This window comes from Zonotrichia albicollis, chromosome Z (assembly GCF_047830755.1).
Source record: "Zonotrichia albicollis isolate bZonAlb1 chromosome Z, bZonAlb1.hap1, whole genome shotgun sequence".
NCBI classification, from domain to species: Eukaryota; Metazoa; Chordata; class Aves; order Passeriformes; family Passerellidae; genus Zonotrichia; species Zonotrichia albicollis.
In genome coordinates, this window is record NC_133860.1 from 18,409,928 (window position 1) to 18,425,125 (window position 15,198).

The following is a 15,198-nucleotide window of genomic DNA, read 5'->3' on the forward strand; positions in this document are numbered from 1 at the left end:
TTGTGGAAACTGGTTCTTTTTTTTTTTTTTTAGAAAGTTAAACTACTTCTTACAGTGATTTTGAAGAGCACTGCCTATGACAATTAGCTGTAATGCATTTTATCTAACAGCAATTTTATGCATGGCAGACCATGTTAATAAATTGAATCCAGCATGGAAAACAATACTAGCAGTAGCACAGGTATAGAGATCACAGCCTGCTCAAGAGAGTCACTGTATTATTTTTCATATGACTACTTGCACTGGAATGCAATCAACAGTAGAAAAAGTTGGCAAACCTACAAAATGTACAATAATAATTCAGAACTACAAATTTACAATGCTGTGTACACTAGTGGTCTTTCATTATCGTCACACTTGTTAAATTATTTCCACTTAAACTATAAGCTTTAAGGAAACTGCTTATGCTTAGTGTGTTGTTTCTCCAACCATATACCTTTGAGACACAAATTTCCTATGGTGAATTCATCTTTTAATAGATGAATTATGTTTAAGAAACCTTAAGAAGTTGAATATGTATTTTAAAATTGTGGGAGGATAAATACAGAAATGTAAACATCAAAACCAGGAATTTAAATACATCATGGTCCAGAAAAGGATATTTTTTCATAAATAGATAATTTTGATCTGATTTTTAAGCTGCATCATCTAGCCAGAGACATATATTTGCATTTAATTTGGGTTTGTCCAGGTCAACAGCTCAATTTTCTGGACCACTTATTGTCCCTGTCGAAAGTTAAGGCAGAAATTTTAAAAAGGCTTTGTGCTTCAGAATGCACAGTATTGCAAGTTTGTGAGAAATTAAATAAGTGATAAATTTATACTGCTTTCTGGTTCACGAATGGAGCATCCACACATCTTCTAAAGTCCTGACAAAGTAGATGCAGTGCTATTCATCCCTGTGGCCATGCTGAGACGCAAATTTCCAGCACATGTCCAGCTACATTAAAAAAAAAAAAAAAAAGTTATAAATGGAATATTCGGCATTCAGAAAATAACAGATGATGTTTTATTTATCCTTACTCCTTTTCTATTCTTATCTTAAAATCAATAAATTACACTTCAGAAGTAATTTTCATTACAAATTGATGTGGACAGCCATAACCCAAAAGAGTGCAAAAGTTACTTGTGCTTATTTCATTTTATTGCACTATATGTTTTCTCCCAGTCCCACTGTAACATCCTTTTGTAAAGGTCACAGGATGTCTAAACCAAGAGGGACGTCTGCTACAGGTTAGAAGTCTGGTTTAGACACTGTGTAGGACTTTTTAAAATGTCTTCATATGAACAAATATTTCAACTGACAGCCAAATTTCAATGAACTTTCTTTTATCAGGTTTCTGAATAATTATAAGGTTATTAATTGCTTGAATAAAAAAATAATTAGAAATGTGAATGTGATCTATCCCTAGATGGGGAACTGCAGTTTCTTCTTACCTTCCTTTTGTCAAGTCACTTTGAGAAGATTGCTTTAGGCATGTCTCTAAAATGCAACATAAATGGAACATACATGGACATTGGAAATAATCTGTCTAAAAATTGCACATCTCTTCGAACAGGCCTTGGCACAGGCTCAAAGCATGCCAGCTTGCACTTTCCCAGACAATTCCTGTGCACAATTTAGACATTAGTGTTGGTCATAACCCTTTCTCAATGGGCAAAACACACATGTGACTATCCTGGATAAAACACGGAACATTTGGTAGCTGCAAGCTCCAATGCCAGAGAACAGTCCCAGCATGTTTAACCTGATATTCATATGTAGCCATTTCATGATTTCGCTGAGGATAATTAACACTTCTGAAGAATCAGAAAGTTCTCTCTTCCAAGGAAGCAGTTTTTAAAGGCCTGAGCCCAAGACACTTTTTTTAACATACGCTATATAGATAGGCATATCTCTGTTATAAATCTTCTTTTTCTGGCAAGTTCATTAAAAATGGAATGGCAAGGTATATTATGATATTCTTGACTTTTTTAATGCATACAAGTATGACTTTATGAATACAGAGCTGAATACAACAGCCCTTAAGGCCAATTTTTAACTTCAGTCCTTTGCCAGAAGATGAATGTCCACATTCACAGTTTACTTTAACATTCAAATTAAAGTACCAGAGTTTTGTCTTCTCATTTTTTCTCCATAGAAATATTACTGTACATTTTAATATATATGCCTGCCATAGAATTCATACTGTGTACAAACAGAAGCTCATTCTTAACATGGTAGAGAGTCACTTAAAATGAAAAAGTACCATTTAATTTAATATTAAATTCCTGTTAGTCAATTAAGCTAAATAATTAGAAGAAGGAAAAAATACTACCTCCATATGGCTTACCAGGAAAAAGAAATAAAAATCAGTAGTTTCCATGAAGTTGTAAACTTAAAGCAAGTAGCCATACAAATGTTTGACTCCTCTGGCTTCTTTGGCTTTTTATTTAACGTGTACCACTGTGAGTTTCATATTCAGATTGCTTACTTTTCACAGAATATCTCCCAGTCAATTTACAGTTACATGGTGTTATTATTTGTTCTGTGAACTAAAGGCAATGCAAAGAACATAACTTTGTATTACTTGTCATACAGTGTACATTATTACATTCTTCCTAATCACTGTGTGATCCAGCCTTAACACCAGATTCTAAATAGAGTACTTAAATTTAGGATGATAACTACTGATTGTGTTACTGTATAGAGATAATAACTTTCCTTTTTATAGGAAAGTTCTGTCCAACTGAGAGGGTACATAAAATAAACAGTCTTAATTTAAAAAAGATTTTACTGACATGTCCTAATTATTTTAAAAATCTACCTGGCAATACATATACTGTAATATGGGTAATATACCTGTAATATACCTGTAATGTACCTGTAAATTACTAGGAGGTAAACAGAATGCACAGTGCTAGTGCATCACATAACTTAAAATGACAGGTACTTGAATGTTATACTGGCCCTTAAAGAGACAATAATGGTAAAAACCAATGCATTTTTCATTTATTCTACAGAAAAAAATCAAATTACAACAATCATATCTAAGAAAACATTGATGCCAGGTGTATTTTGTGTATTTTTACTCCAGTATTACATGGTGTCCATAATTTATGAAGCTGAATAACAATATGTAGCATTCAGGGAAGTTAACATCAGAGTGAGGAGGGCAAAAGAGGTCCCTTCTCTACTTTGAGCAATACTATCTGCATTTATAAAGCTTATTTCAGTACACAGCAGCAGCAGTTGTAAACAGCAGCAAGAGACATACCTACAGCTTTCCATATATTTTGTGAAAATTGAGTGCTCTCTCCGTGAATATCTTTAATTCCTGCCTTTTGAATTAAGATTTACTTTGAAGAACAAAAAACGAGTCCGAAGTAACAGACTGGATAAATAGCTTAAAGTTATGGGAACTCAGTAATTTGTTTTGGGCAAAAGATGCATTTGCCCTGGACATCAAAGGGAGCAGGATTAGGTTCTAAAACTTTTACCCTGAAACTTGCAGTTCATTTTCTAAACTACATAGGTGTGGATTTGCCAGGGGAATTCAGAGAGCTCTGCCCTTCTCCACACTGCAGCCAGCTTTGTTCATGCAGTTTATGCTCCTTAGTGTGCTACAGTCATGGTTGCATGGCTGCATAGCTCCTCCCATAGAGATTAGGGCTATCCCCACCCCATGACTAAGGCCTGGAACAGAAATAAGGTTTAAAGGCTTTTGCAGCAGTTATCAGGTAATCTGAAATACTTGATTTATCACTTCTCTGGTCATTTCAGGCATAATGACATGAACCCTATGCATACTACAGTGCTTTTAGGAATATAGTGAACATCCATTCTGTAATAGATTGTTGTGAGTGAGCTTTTGAAGCAGAATACAAGGAACTTCTGGTCTCAATGCAGTCAAAGAACTTGATCTTTCATTTTTAAAAGTGGAATAAAAATATTTTATTTCCCTTAAGGAAAATAAAATCCTGATTTGCCCATGTGTGTTACATACCACCTTCTCTCTCAATGGTTTAAATTAGTTGTTCTCTTGTGCAGGTAATACAGCATAGTACTCAAGTAAAATAGCCATTTCTACAAGTTCTTTTAGTTGAGTGGTATTTTAAAAACATTAAATGGTCTAGTGATATTCTCATTGAAACCATAATCAAATAGGTGTTGTACCTGACCATAAAACCATAAAAAAACATATATGGCATTTGAAAATTAAAAATTCAATGTTCTCTATTTTATTTACATATTAATTCACCAACTGAGAAAAAAATAATTATTTAATAGGATTACTAAAATTACAGAAAGACTCCATCAACATGAATTGGTAACAATCACTTAGAAGTAGATTGAAATAGTATTCCTGAGCTTTGTAATTTTAGAATTACATTTTCCTGGAAATTCATAGATGTGTAAGTACACATATGTATGCTATATGAACTCCAGATAGGTAGTTCCTTAAGTTATATTTTATTTCCAAGAGAACGTAAACAGTTTTCCCCTTGAGTTACAGAGTTGCAATGTATTAAATTAAGTGCGAAGACTTAAGGACACACTTCATTTGCAACACCAATTATTTACCTTTATTTTGAATTGATAACTTCAAGTTATAAATGCATAAACGATTATAGGATTGGGACCCTTTATATTGACTTGGAAGAAAGATCTGTAATATATTTTTTTCAGAGCCTAGTTTACTCTGTTAATACGTGCCATTAGAATAATAGTATTTCCACTACTGAATTACCGTGTTTTCCAGTGCCGTCTTCACTTCTCTACTTTTAAACAAAAAAAACCAAAAAAAACCACTTATAAACCAAACTTTGATTCATCCAAAATTATGAATTTTGTAGTAGTTTAAGCATAAGAGAAGCATTTGAAGTCTAAATTAAAACCAGAGCACAATTCAAAAAATCCTAAGCATTGCAGAGATCAGGTGCACTGGTGTAAGATTCTATCCCTTTGTGCAAATAACATTTATCCAGAGCTGAAAGGGTGTGTTTATATGTCACAGGGTATTTGCAGCTGTGTCCAGCTGATTCCTGGAGTCGACAGACAAGGAGTGCTTCCTTTAGAAATGAAAGGATTTTTGTCCAAGTACTGAGCAGCAAACGACATTAAGTGAGTACTAAAAGACATAGTTACTTCATGGGATATAAATGCTTCTTCATTATTATCCTGTGTTATGATTATTCGGTTTTACCTGTAGAGAGGAACACCAGAAAGTCTTTCAGATTAGGACACGCTCTTTCTCCAAACACTCCTTCACAACACACAAAATATTTACAGTAAATATAGTGGCGGTGGAGCCTCAGCCTCCAGCGAAGGACATTTCACCTGAATATCAGCATTTTCCCCGGTGCTCGTCCAAAAAGCCCGTTTTTGAAAGCCACTCCCTTTTCGTATGTCCATCTCTGGAAATCCCTCGCCCCGGCAATGCTTTGAGCAGCGGGTGTTTCGGTTCCTGCGGCGCGGCCTCTCACATCCACATAGAAAGGGCATGAGCGGCGACAGTAACTCCAGCGAGTGTCCCACCTCCAGGGGCTGCCGCCTCTGAGGGTTCAGTTTAAGAGCCCTTTCCAGGTCTGCCTCCTGCGAGGCAGCCTTTTGCAGTCCTCCTCCACCATGCTTAGGCAGGACAGAAAAATAAACACCAAAACGTGTATTTTTTTCCAAGAGAATCCCTTCTTCGCAAATCCTCAGCGGAGGCTTAAGCATAAACTTCGGTCTCGTTCCGCGCACCAAAAGGCCGGGAAGAGGGAGAAAATTTTAAAAAAGGGGGAAAAAAGAGAAGGTCGTGCAGCAGGGAGAGGAGCTACGCAGGGGAGGCTCTGCTGGGAGAGGCGAGGCAAGGGAGCCCCTCCAGCTGCAGCGGCGGAAGCGGCGCTGGTGGAGCGAGGGAGCGTTCGGGCGAGGAGGAGGCAGCGGAGGGAAGGGGGAGGTTGCTGGTGTTTGGCGCCGGTGGAGGGAGTCATTCCTGCCGCTGCACTTCCGGTCGGCATTTTGTTCTGAGAGGGAGCGAGAGAGACACACACAGGATCCTTCCCCCTCCTCCTCCTCCTCCTCGCCCTTCTCTCCCTCTGCCCCCCCGCTCGGTACCGACTCACCGTGCCCAGGCCGCCCCTCCCCGCCCTCCTGCGCTCGCACTCTCGGAGGGAGCGGCGGCGGCGGCGGCCCCTTGGCAGCGCTGCCCCTGGGCCACCCTCCGCTCTCCCCGGCTCGGAGCGCGGCTCGGAACCGGTTCGGCGCGGCGCGGCCCGACCCGTGTTGATGTTGTGAAGCAGGCTCGGGGGGAAGGGATTTGCCTCGGCCGCACACCCCCCGGCTCTACATGTTCGCTGCACTGAGGAGGAGACGGAAGAGGAGCCAGCCCCCCTCCCGGCCCGGATTATTGTTGTTATATTATCTCCCCTCCTCCTCCTGCTCCGCGGCGGCGGCGGCGGCCCAGCGGCGGCGGCGGCTCCTCTGAGGAGGGAGGGGGGCGGATTTCTCTCCCCCTCTCTCGGATTCTCGTTGGATTCAGACGCCGATTTGCTCAGGTAATCCCCCCTCCTTGTCTCCCCTTCCCCTCCCTGCCCTCGCCAGCAGCGGGCCGGGCCTCTCAGCCCAGCGGCCCAGCACTGCCGGGAGCAGAGGGGATTAGCTGTTATCCGGGGTAGAGGGGTGTAAGTGGCGACCGGAGGTGTTTATTTCGCACCCCCCTTCCTGCTCGGTCGGGTTTGGCGGAGGAGGTTGGTTCGTGCCGGGCTGCCGGGAGGCCCAGGCCCGGCGGAGGGCGCAGGCCCGCCGGCCAGCGCCTTTACTCCAGCTCGGGGATTAGAAAGGCGAAGCGGCTGCTCAGTGACAGGCCTCAACCCGAAAAGAGCAGGAGGAGGAGGAGGAAACAATACATTTAGTCGCAAATGTGCACTGATCCTTTCCCATATTTACAACTTCACCTAGGGCAAGGAAGGGTCCCAGAGCAGACAGCCCTCTGAAGTGGGGCAGAAGTGGAGGCATAGGGGAGGAGAGACAATGTAAATACTCAGGAACAAAAATGCCACTTGTCTTTGCTATTATCTTGTTCTTCTAACCAAGTGTGTTCTGAACATTCAAAAGTTTAAATGCTTTTGGTTTTATAATTTGCAGATGTTTCATTTCTAAATAACATTATTGATTACTATGTTAATGACTTAGTATATTTATAGCATAAAATAGTGCTTGAAGGATGATTGACACAACACGAACACCTGCAGACCCAAGAAATACAGATAGCATAGCATATTATATCCGGTATTCCGCACAATTTTGGTGTCTGTGTCCTGTATACGCTACAGGAATATATGGTAAAGGAAGAAATACCATTTTCTGTTCCTAGCAAACGGAAAACGGGCAAGGGATCGTGTGTAAAATGCTGTGTTTGTGACATTTAAGGGACTAAGGTGAGGATGAGATCTTAACCAAAGTACTTGAGAGTCACATCTAAATTTATTTATGTGAAGTGTGAGGAATGCTTAAAAAGTGTCATCTTTTCTTGTCAGGCTATATCACTTTGAGATCCTGAGGTTGTTATTGGCTGTTTGTGTCCATGATGTTTGAATATGTAATTAGGTGTAATTTTTACAGGTCAACTGTGTTTTGAAAATGACTGTTTATTAGTCTCAGGTCTTTATAAATAAATAGTAGCTGATTTACAATAAAGTAAATCTTGTACTTATAAATGGTAGAGTTGTAAATGTTGCTAAAAACTCAGGCACATTTAAACAAACACCCTGTGAACTAATAAAAATGCTTCTACAGAAATTACATAGCTGCAGGAAATTTTAAGATACAAAGTTTTCATCCTTGTAGAGAGGAATTTTGTTAGTGGCAAATGATTGTTGATATTACATAATGTGTTACATTTTCAGCAGGATTTTTAGTTGTTCAGGTAGATTTGCTGTTATAATACATGGTTACTGTATCTAATAGAGTGACTTTCTGATGCATTGTGTTCAGAGTCTTGTAAATGAAACTCTGCTATCGTGCCTCCTGCGTGCCCTGATACATGTTTAAAAGGGTGAAGTTAATATAGCTGTCACGTAGAAGGCGTGTTTTTAATGCTGTAAATCCGTGTAGTAGTCAGTAGCGTGTCCGTGATTTGTATTGGTCAGGGAGCAGTTTGAATTTTAAAAAGCCAGAAGATCCTGCTGAGCCCCAATCCCGGCCTCCCTTCCTCCCACTAATCTCCCATTCCTGTCTTTGTGCTGCCTGGTCCTGTTAGACACTGTTTGCAACAGGGCCTCAGGCCTACGTGCGTGGAGAGGAACCATTTACAGTTCGAAAAAGCAGCTTTTTATTTTTAAACTTTGTGAAATGCAGAGGGAGCCACTAGTCGTCTCTAACTGTCCCCACCTCGGTGTGTAACAGCGGAATTGCTGTTTGCTTTTGCCCCGTAGTGTGCGTGGAGACCGAGTGTAACTCTGTTTCGCAGGAAAGAAAGGACTGTGCAGAAGTAGTTGTAGTTCTTGGGTAGTTTTCATCATCAGGAAGCGACATTACAGCCCTAGCATTTCTTGCGTCTGTGTTTCAGGCAGCTGCCGTTCTAAGAAGAATGTGTTTGTTAAGCTAACAGTAGTGAACTTTTCTGACTGATTTTTCATTTAAGGAGGGTTGCTTTAAATATTCTCGATATGAGCAGGAAATGAGCTACTGTAGTTACACAGTTCCTGTCAAGTTTATCTTGCCAGGGTTGTGTGGTTGTGTTTACAGCACCCTTTTTTTTTTCTTTTTATCTTTTTTTTTTTTTTTTAACCGGAACGGATGCACTTTTCTGGAATGAAGAGTAGTTGTATTTATAAAGGGAAATATAAGATGTCTATTTTTATTTGTAATTAGTTTTTTGGGTTTGTTGTTATGAGCCGTATGTGGTTAATCGTGACTTAGTTACTTGATCAGTTTATATAGTTTTACAGAAGTATTTAAAGTTGAGATATTTATAAGAGGACTTATTTTTGAGTTGCATGTTTTATCATATTTGAGAGTGTCTGTGTGCATGCATGATGCAGGCTTGTGGTACTTTCATACTACTTTTTCCCTGATGTTAAGAGCTTCTACTAAGTGTTTATCACAACAGCTAGCTGCATAAGGACAATGTATTTATTTTAGTGATGTTATGAAAATACAAAATTAATTATTCTCGAGAGGTTAGTTGTAACTATTATTTTATCAAAAAGAGAAAAATGCTTCTTTCTACATTTTATTTTGTACTTTTTCCTGCCTTTTGCATTTTGAATTTACTTCCTCTACACAAGTTATTTTTTTCCTCTCAACTTCTTGAACATTTTACCTAAGGTTATTCCAACAAAAATCCCTTCCTGAAATCTTTAGCTGTTGATTAAAGCTGGTTTTATACTTTTTAAAAATCAAAACATAGAAACAGAAATGTCAGTAAAATAATATTTTTTTAAAATTTGTTTTAAAATGTTTAAGTTTTGACTTAGAAGCAACAGACAGATCAGAGAAGCCAAATTATATACCTAAGCCCTTTTGAAAATCATTTTTCTACATAAGAGCACAGGTACCCCATTAAACCTTATGCTTGAGACTCCATGTACATAAATGTTCATACAATTCTTCTTGCAGAATCAAGGCCATAGATAGTAATTTCCTTAGGAGAGAAACTTTTTGTTTGCTTGTGTTGTTTTGTTAATTTGTTTGTTTGTGATTATTAAGGTAATATAACTTTAATCCTAAATGTTTTGTGTATATAGTCCTCTACAATATAAATAAACAATATTTTGGATGATACTAGGTAAATAATGTGGATTGATTTAAGCTAAAGATCCTATTCCTATTTTTATATGTTCTGTGGCAACTGGACTTTCATGTCTATTATATTACAAAATGTTAAACTGATTATACCACATTTATGTTAACATTTCATAAAAATTGCACAAGACATATGAAACTTCTAGATAATTGCTGTAACTAGAGAGAAAAATATCTACTTTTATCCCGAATATCTAGATCTAGGAAAGAAATCAAGTCTTCAAATTCACAACTTTATAATTTCTAGAAAGTATGTTAGAGGAGTGCGTAATATTCATGAATGTGTGTAATTTGGATAACAACTATGGACATAGTTAATCAGAACAACATGAGTAGTTGTAGCTTTAGAATTCGTTGACTGGTAGGTGTGAGGTGGGTCTTCAGGTGTTAGGGTGGTTATTTAGTATCACAAAACACTAAGAATATTTAACATTGGAAAGAATGGCCATTTCAGTATCATACCACTTATTTTAGATCTTGTTTTTCATTTGCCTTTATTAGAAGTAATTCAGGTTAGGTTAGCTTCTGATTTTGAAACATCAGCAGTAATGAGCACTTTGTTGTAAAGAGATTTCTGCAAGGAAATGCTTGAAATTGGTTATACCTGTGTATTGTTGCTAATAACTCTGTACAATAATGATCTCTTTTAATAACAAAAAAGTATTCTTGAAATTAAGAAAATAAGTGTTTGACAATTGCAAACTCCTTAATATAACTCATGTACATTTATATTTTTATTTCCTTTGTATTGCAAACATGCTTTTTAGTAGCTGATCCTGACCCTCAAAAAGTGTTTAAAAAGTGCTTTACATTGACATGTATGACACTCCATGAGTAAGGAAATTCAGTTTGAGGAGATTGTGCAGGAGCTGTGATTTGTGTTTCAGTTCTTGTCCCTTATGTTAACCATAGAAAATCTCCCCAGCAAAAGGAAGGGAAGAAAGGATTTTGGCCCATCTGTATGTGGAAACTAAAAGGGATTCCAGTCAGATTGAATATGGTTGTTAATACTGTATTTTAAGGTGATTACTTGGTCTGCACAAATAACTTCAAAAGAATGTAAATATCCAAGACCAGTTTTCATGTTAAGTCATAAAAAATTCTAGAAAAACTTTATTTTATGGCCTTTAGAATTTGTATCAGTTTTAAGTGTAAGTAATCAGAGATCTCATTCTTTTTATATGAGTAGATAATTAAATTTTTCATTTTATTGCTGGGGTTTGATTTGAAGTGCTCTGGTTGTTGTAGCAGCGTGTATGTGTAGACATGCAATGCGTTTTAGAGGAACAGTGTCAGAGAACCTAGGCTGCAAAATAAGGGAGTCCTGTAAGGAAACAGCCAAGTGAGGAGCTGGGCCTTTAACTGCCCGCAGTATTCAACCCTTCCCTTGCAGCCCTAGTTCAGTGCCTCATCCAGTGCATGTGAAATGCCAGCTGACCACTCTTATAACCTAGTTTATGTACTTATCATTCAGTGTGTACCCTGGTGCCTTATTACCTGCTGTGTACATCCCAGTCACTCAGGAAGGCTGAAGTGTTTTCATATTTTAATTTGTAGAGTTATCTCAAAACAAGGTGCAGACTTCAGAGAGTTTTGTTTTTGCACATCTGTAAAAGATTTTTTCAATTTTACAGATGAAAGACTGCAATGAAATCAAAATAGTGAATTTTAAAAGCTTATAAATCTTATCTATTGTGACATACTTTACTCTTCAGATTTTTAAAGTTACTTTACAGCACTTAGGAAGTTCATAACATTGTTTTTGTTGGCCTTGTTTGTGGTCATGTATGTTCTGCACTTCAACTTGTTAGGCTCATTGTTTCTCTTCTTGAAGCCCTAAGTATAGAGTGGTTTTTCACTGGAGGCCTTAAATATCTATTAAATTTCAACTCTTTTGATCATGGCAACAGTTGGAAAAAACCGGACTGCCTGTCCTGAGAACCTAAAAAAGAATCACCCTCTATCTCTTAAGTTTATTTGGGAGAGAACAGGGCAGATCATTAACTCAAATCGCACAGTAATTAACTGTTGTGGCTGTGGCTACAATATTGAACTCAGAGATACAAAATGTTACTGTTACTCTCTAGGATTGCTAGTTCCTGTTGGAAGGTATCCTAAGCATGGGGTTGGGATTCTTGGGGATAAAGCTCTGGCTCTTGGCCTGATAATTGTTGCACTTGATGAGAGTGCTTGAGAGCCCCCTATACCCCAGTGGTCAGACCACTGCGATGTCAGTCAGTTGTCAGGCTCCTCTAAGACTGTTAGTGAAGCAAGGCTCTTCTGCGGTGTAGTAAGTGCATTCCTAGCCAGAAGACTGCTTCGGGGAAATAGGAAGTCCAGCCCCAAATGTGTAATTGTATCAGGCACAAAAGTTCTTGAACTTTTTTCTTCTCCTTTGGCTTTTTGTATCATGCTCAAAGCGTGGCTCAGGGACTGTGAGTACATTACAGAACAGACAGAATAAGTAGCCCTTTAGTCTTATTAACTTAATTCCTTTCTGTCTTGTGCAGATTTTCTGTGAGAGTACATTTGTGGAGGCTTTTTGTTGGTTTGTTTTGTTTTTCAGCTTTTGTTTTTGATTTTTTTAAGAAGAGTTGTTTTTCATAAAAGTCAGTTTTCAGCAAAAGATGTCTTGAATGTGAAACTTCTCAGTCAGCCGGTTTTATTAACTGTGCTTTATTCAAATTCCTTAGTAGGAAAGTGTTATGTTCCCTGTAAGGCACCTCCTTGTACTTTGTAAGTTTGTGTTTCATGACATATATGTCATGTGCCATATATGGGGCAGTGATCCTCTGAATAACAAGAAATGGTATATGATCATCTAATAATCGATGAGTATCACAGTGCACAAGGAGCTAAAATATAGGTACAAGCAACCATAACATTAACATTTCTTAATACTTCTATGCTTGTTTTTGTAGTAACAACCTTTTTTCTCCCTTCAAGCTCACTGAATAACAAACATATGTCTGTGCTAATGCAATCTCTATCTCTTATGTTTGAACTTAAGTCTTTCCTCTATGTTGACCTCAGAAAGGATGAGGTTGCAAATACTCCATCTCTGAAATTTTGTTTTCAAGTTTTATGACTTAATATGACTGTCTGCATTTCTTTCATGCTATTTTCCATTCAGATGTGTTGCTTTCTCTTTTTCTTCAGATATGTTTTCTGGCTAATGAGGAGGAAGAATTTGAAGGACCCTCACCAGATGCTATGTACAGCAGCTGACTTTAAAAAATTGCTGTAGAAAAAATAATCTGCAACCTGTGGGGTTCTTTTGATTATTTTTTAGGTTCTCAGGACACTTTTTGTAGTGTAAAAGCAGAACAAGTTTGGTGAGATTCTAATGCGACTGTGGGGAGAACTTATGGGGAGTTCTTTGTGAAGATCTAAAATCTTTGATTTTTTTAAACTTTATGTTTTTTTCTGGAGGAAAAATTTTAAATCTGCTTGGTCATGTGTTTGTTAAGTTTCTACTTAAAACTAAGGTGATGTAGTTGCTTTTTACTGTGTGAATGCTATGTTTCCTTTTTTTTCCTTTCTTTTGAATTAATGGAAAATAGATTTTTTTCTACTAACATGCTCAGTAGTGATTGTCTCTTCCTGGCAGTTTCTTTTAAAAACTCATGTTGAGACATAACCTGTAGCATAGCACAATTTCATTTATCCTTTTAAAATTTGGCAGTCAAGGATTTGAAGCATTGCTTATCAGAGTTACTAACTGACTTTAAGAATGCATGTTGCTCCTTGCATGTAGGTAGGACTGGTTCTCCTCTGTTTCCTGATTACTGATGTACTATTTAAAGGCAATGGTTTTACTTCTGACTTTGCTCAACTTCAGTCATTTGGGCCAAAATCTTCTATGTTGAGTGAATGCCCTTTATTGACTTATTATCTGAATAATGTTCAAAGTGAACATAGTTCACTGGCTTCTAAGGGCTGTGATGGAACAAAAAATGCTTTTAAATTATTCCTGACCTCTTTTTCAAGCTGTTCTTCGGGAAAAGGAGTTTAGAATTTCAGTGTGAAATAACTTTTTACATTAAGGATGTACATTTAGCTACTACTTGAAAAGCTTTCAGAAAATTGGGCAAATTATTAGTGTCTAAAAAATTAACTGATTTCCCTGATTGTAGGTGCTATTGTTGAAAAACTTTTTGTGCACAACAGAGCTTTCCTAAAAAGTTCTAAGCAGTGAGATAGATGTGCACACTCTTAGTTTTAAGGTTTCCAGTCTCTTCTTATCCACAATGCAATTAATATAAGTGTGTAAAAGAAAAGAAGAGAAATTGCAGATGGATGGAAGGATGAGCATATGGAGAAGGAGAGCAGTGGACTGGAACTGGACTTAGATGGATGGGGAGGAAATGGAGTTTGAAGGGTAGAAATTGGGAGAAGGTAGGAGCTTTGAAGTTCTTAAGGAGGAGAGCCTTAAGAACATCTCCTATGAAGACAGTCTGAGAGAACTGGGAATGTCTGAAGAAAAGAAGGTTCTGGGGTGAGACTCCATAGCACTTCCCAGTATCTAAGTGGGACATTTCACGAAGGCTGGAGAGGGATCTTTTACAAGGGCATGAAGTGCTGGGACAGCAGGGAATAGCTTTCAGACGACAGAGGGAAGGTTTAGATTAGGTCTTAGGAAGGCATTTCTTTCTTTGAGAGTGATGAGGCAATGTGTTGCCCAGAGAAATTGTAGCTGTTCCAGCCCTAGAAGCGTTCAAGGCCAGGTTGGATGGGGTTAGTGGAAGGTGTATTTGCCCATGGCAGGGAGGATGACCTTTAAGGTTCCTTCCAACCCAGATTCATTCTGTTGTTCTGTGAAATAATGACTGAACTGTAGTGGCTGGACAAAGGAGCTGGTGTGGCAGATACAAGTGGCCTTAAGAAAGATAAAGGAAGAGCTGTGATGAAACAGCCTTATCAAGAAGCAAAGGCAAAAAGATACTGTGGATTTGCTTGTACAGTCAAGGAAAGCAGTTTAGGGATGAGAGCGGATGGGAAGGGTGTTCTGAGAGAGGCCAGAGAAGGGAAGGAGAAGAAATTGCCTGAGAAGTCAGAAGAACAAAACAAGGATTGGCTGGGCAAAGAAGCATTATTTCACACAGAGGAATTCATTGTTTGAGTTGTCTTTTTTTTTTTTTCCCTAAACTGAGAAAATTACTTAGGAAAAAAAAAGCTCAGAAATTTAGACTACTTCTTTTAAGAGCTAATGATAGGAGATTCTGTAGTTCAGATTACCTCTATAGGTATGTGTGCCACTTTTCAGAATGCATTGCTGTATTCTTTAATCTATAATCCCTTTTCTACTGACAACAGGATGTCTATTTCAGTGATTGTGTAAAATAAGTTAAATTGGGTTTTTAATTTTTTTTTAAATACAACAGGTTTTTGCCTCCAAGTATTTGCCTTAGATATTGTTGATTCTG

General features: G+C 38.1%; 2 protein-coding genes across 11 annotated transcripts in view; one reads left to right on the forward strand and one right to left on the reverse strand.

Moving 5' to 3' along the window:
* Positions 1–15,198, forward strand: part of NIPBL (NIPBL cohesin loading factor) — a 154,507-nt gene that overhangs the window by 2,151 nt on the left and 137,158 nt on the right. For 5 of the 7 annotated variants that reach the window (XM_014268313.3, XM_026794631.2, XM_014268316.3 and 2 more), the window contains exon 1: positions 6,382–6,522. The gene's annotated coding sequence lies outside the window, so the exon portion shown is untranslated. Of the gene's footprint in view, positions 1–4,981; positions 5,105–6,381; positions 6,523–15,198 lie in introns of those variants that run through there. The other 2 variants (XM_074533099.1, XM_074533100.1) reach the window with 2 other exon arrangements.
* Positions 14–5,771, reverse strand: LOC102070474 (uncharacterized). Of its 4 annotated transcripts, none has more exons than XR_012578206.1 (2): positions 5,187–5,771; positions 14–940 (listed from the first exon to the last, which is right to left on the reverse strand). XR_012578206.1 is itself a non-coding variant. In XM_074533103.1 (2 exons), the coding sequence occupies exons 1-2, from the start codon at positions 5,699–5,701 to the stop codon at positions 890–892; spliced, it is 432 nt and encodes a 143-aa protein (XP_074389204.1). In that variant the 5' UTR covers positions 5,702–5,771; the 3' UTR covers positions 14–889. The 4 variants fall into 4 exon arrangements, 2 of the variants coding, with proteins under 2 accessions (XP_074389204.1, XP_026650433.2); XM_074533103.1 differs by having other exon boundaries at positions 5,321–5,771; XM_026794632.2 differs by having other exon boundaries at positions 5,271–5,771.

Excerpts from the sequence above, each read along its gene's own strand:
- LOC102070474 (XM_026794632.2), bottom strand. The coding sequence starts at position 5,701 with ATGCTTAAGCCTCCGCTGAGGATTTGCGAAGAAGGGATTCTCTTGGAA. Across the intron at positions 941-5,270 it reads CCACCGCCACTATATTTACT|CTGGACATGTGCTGGAAATT; the intron begins GTAAATATTTTG and ends TTTTTAATGTAG.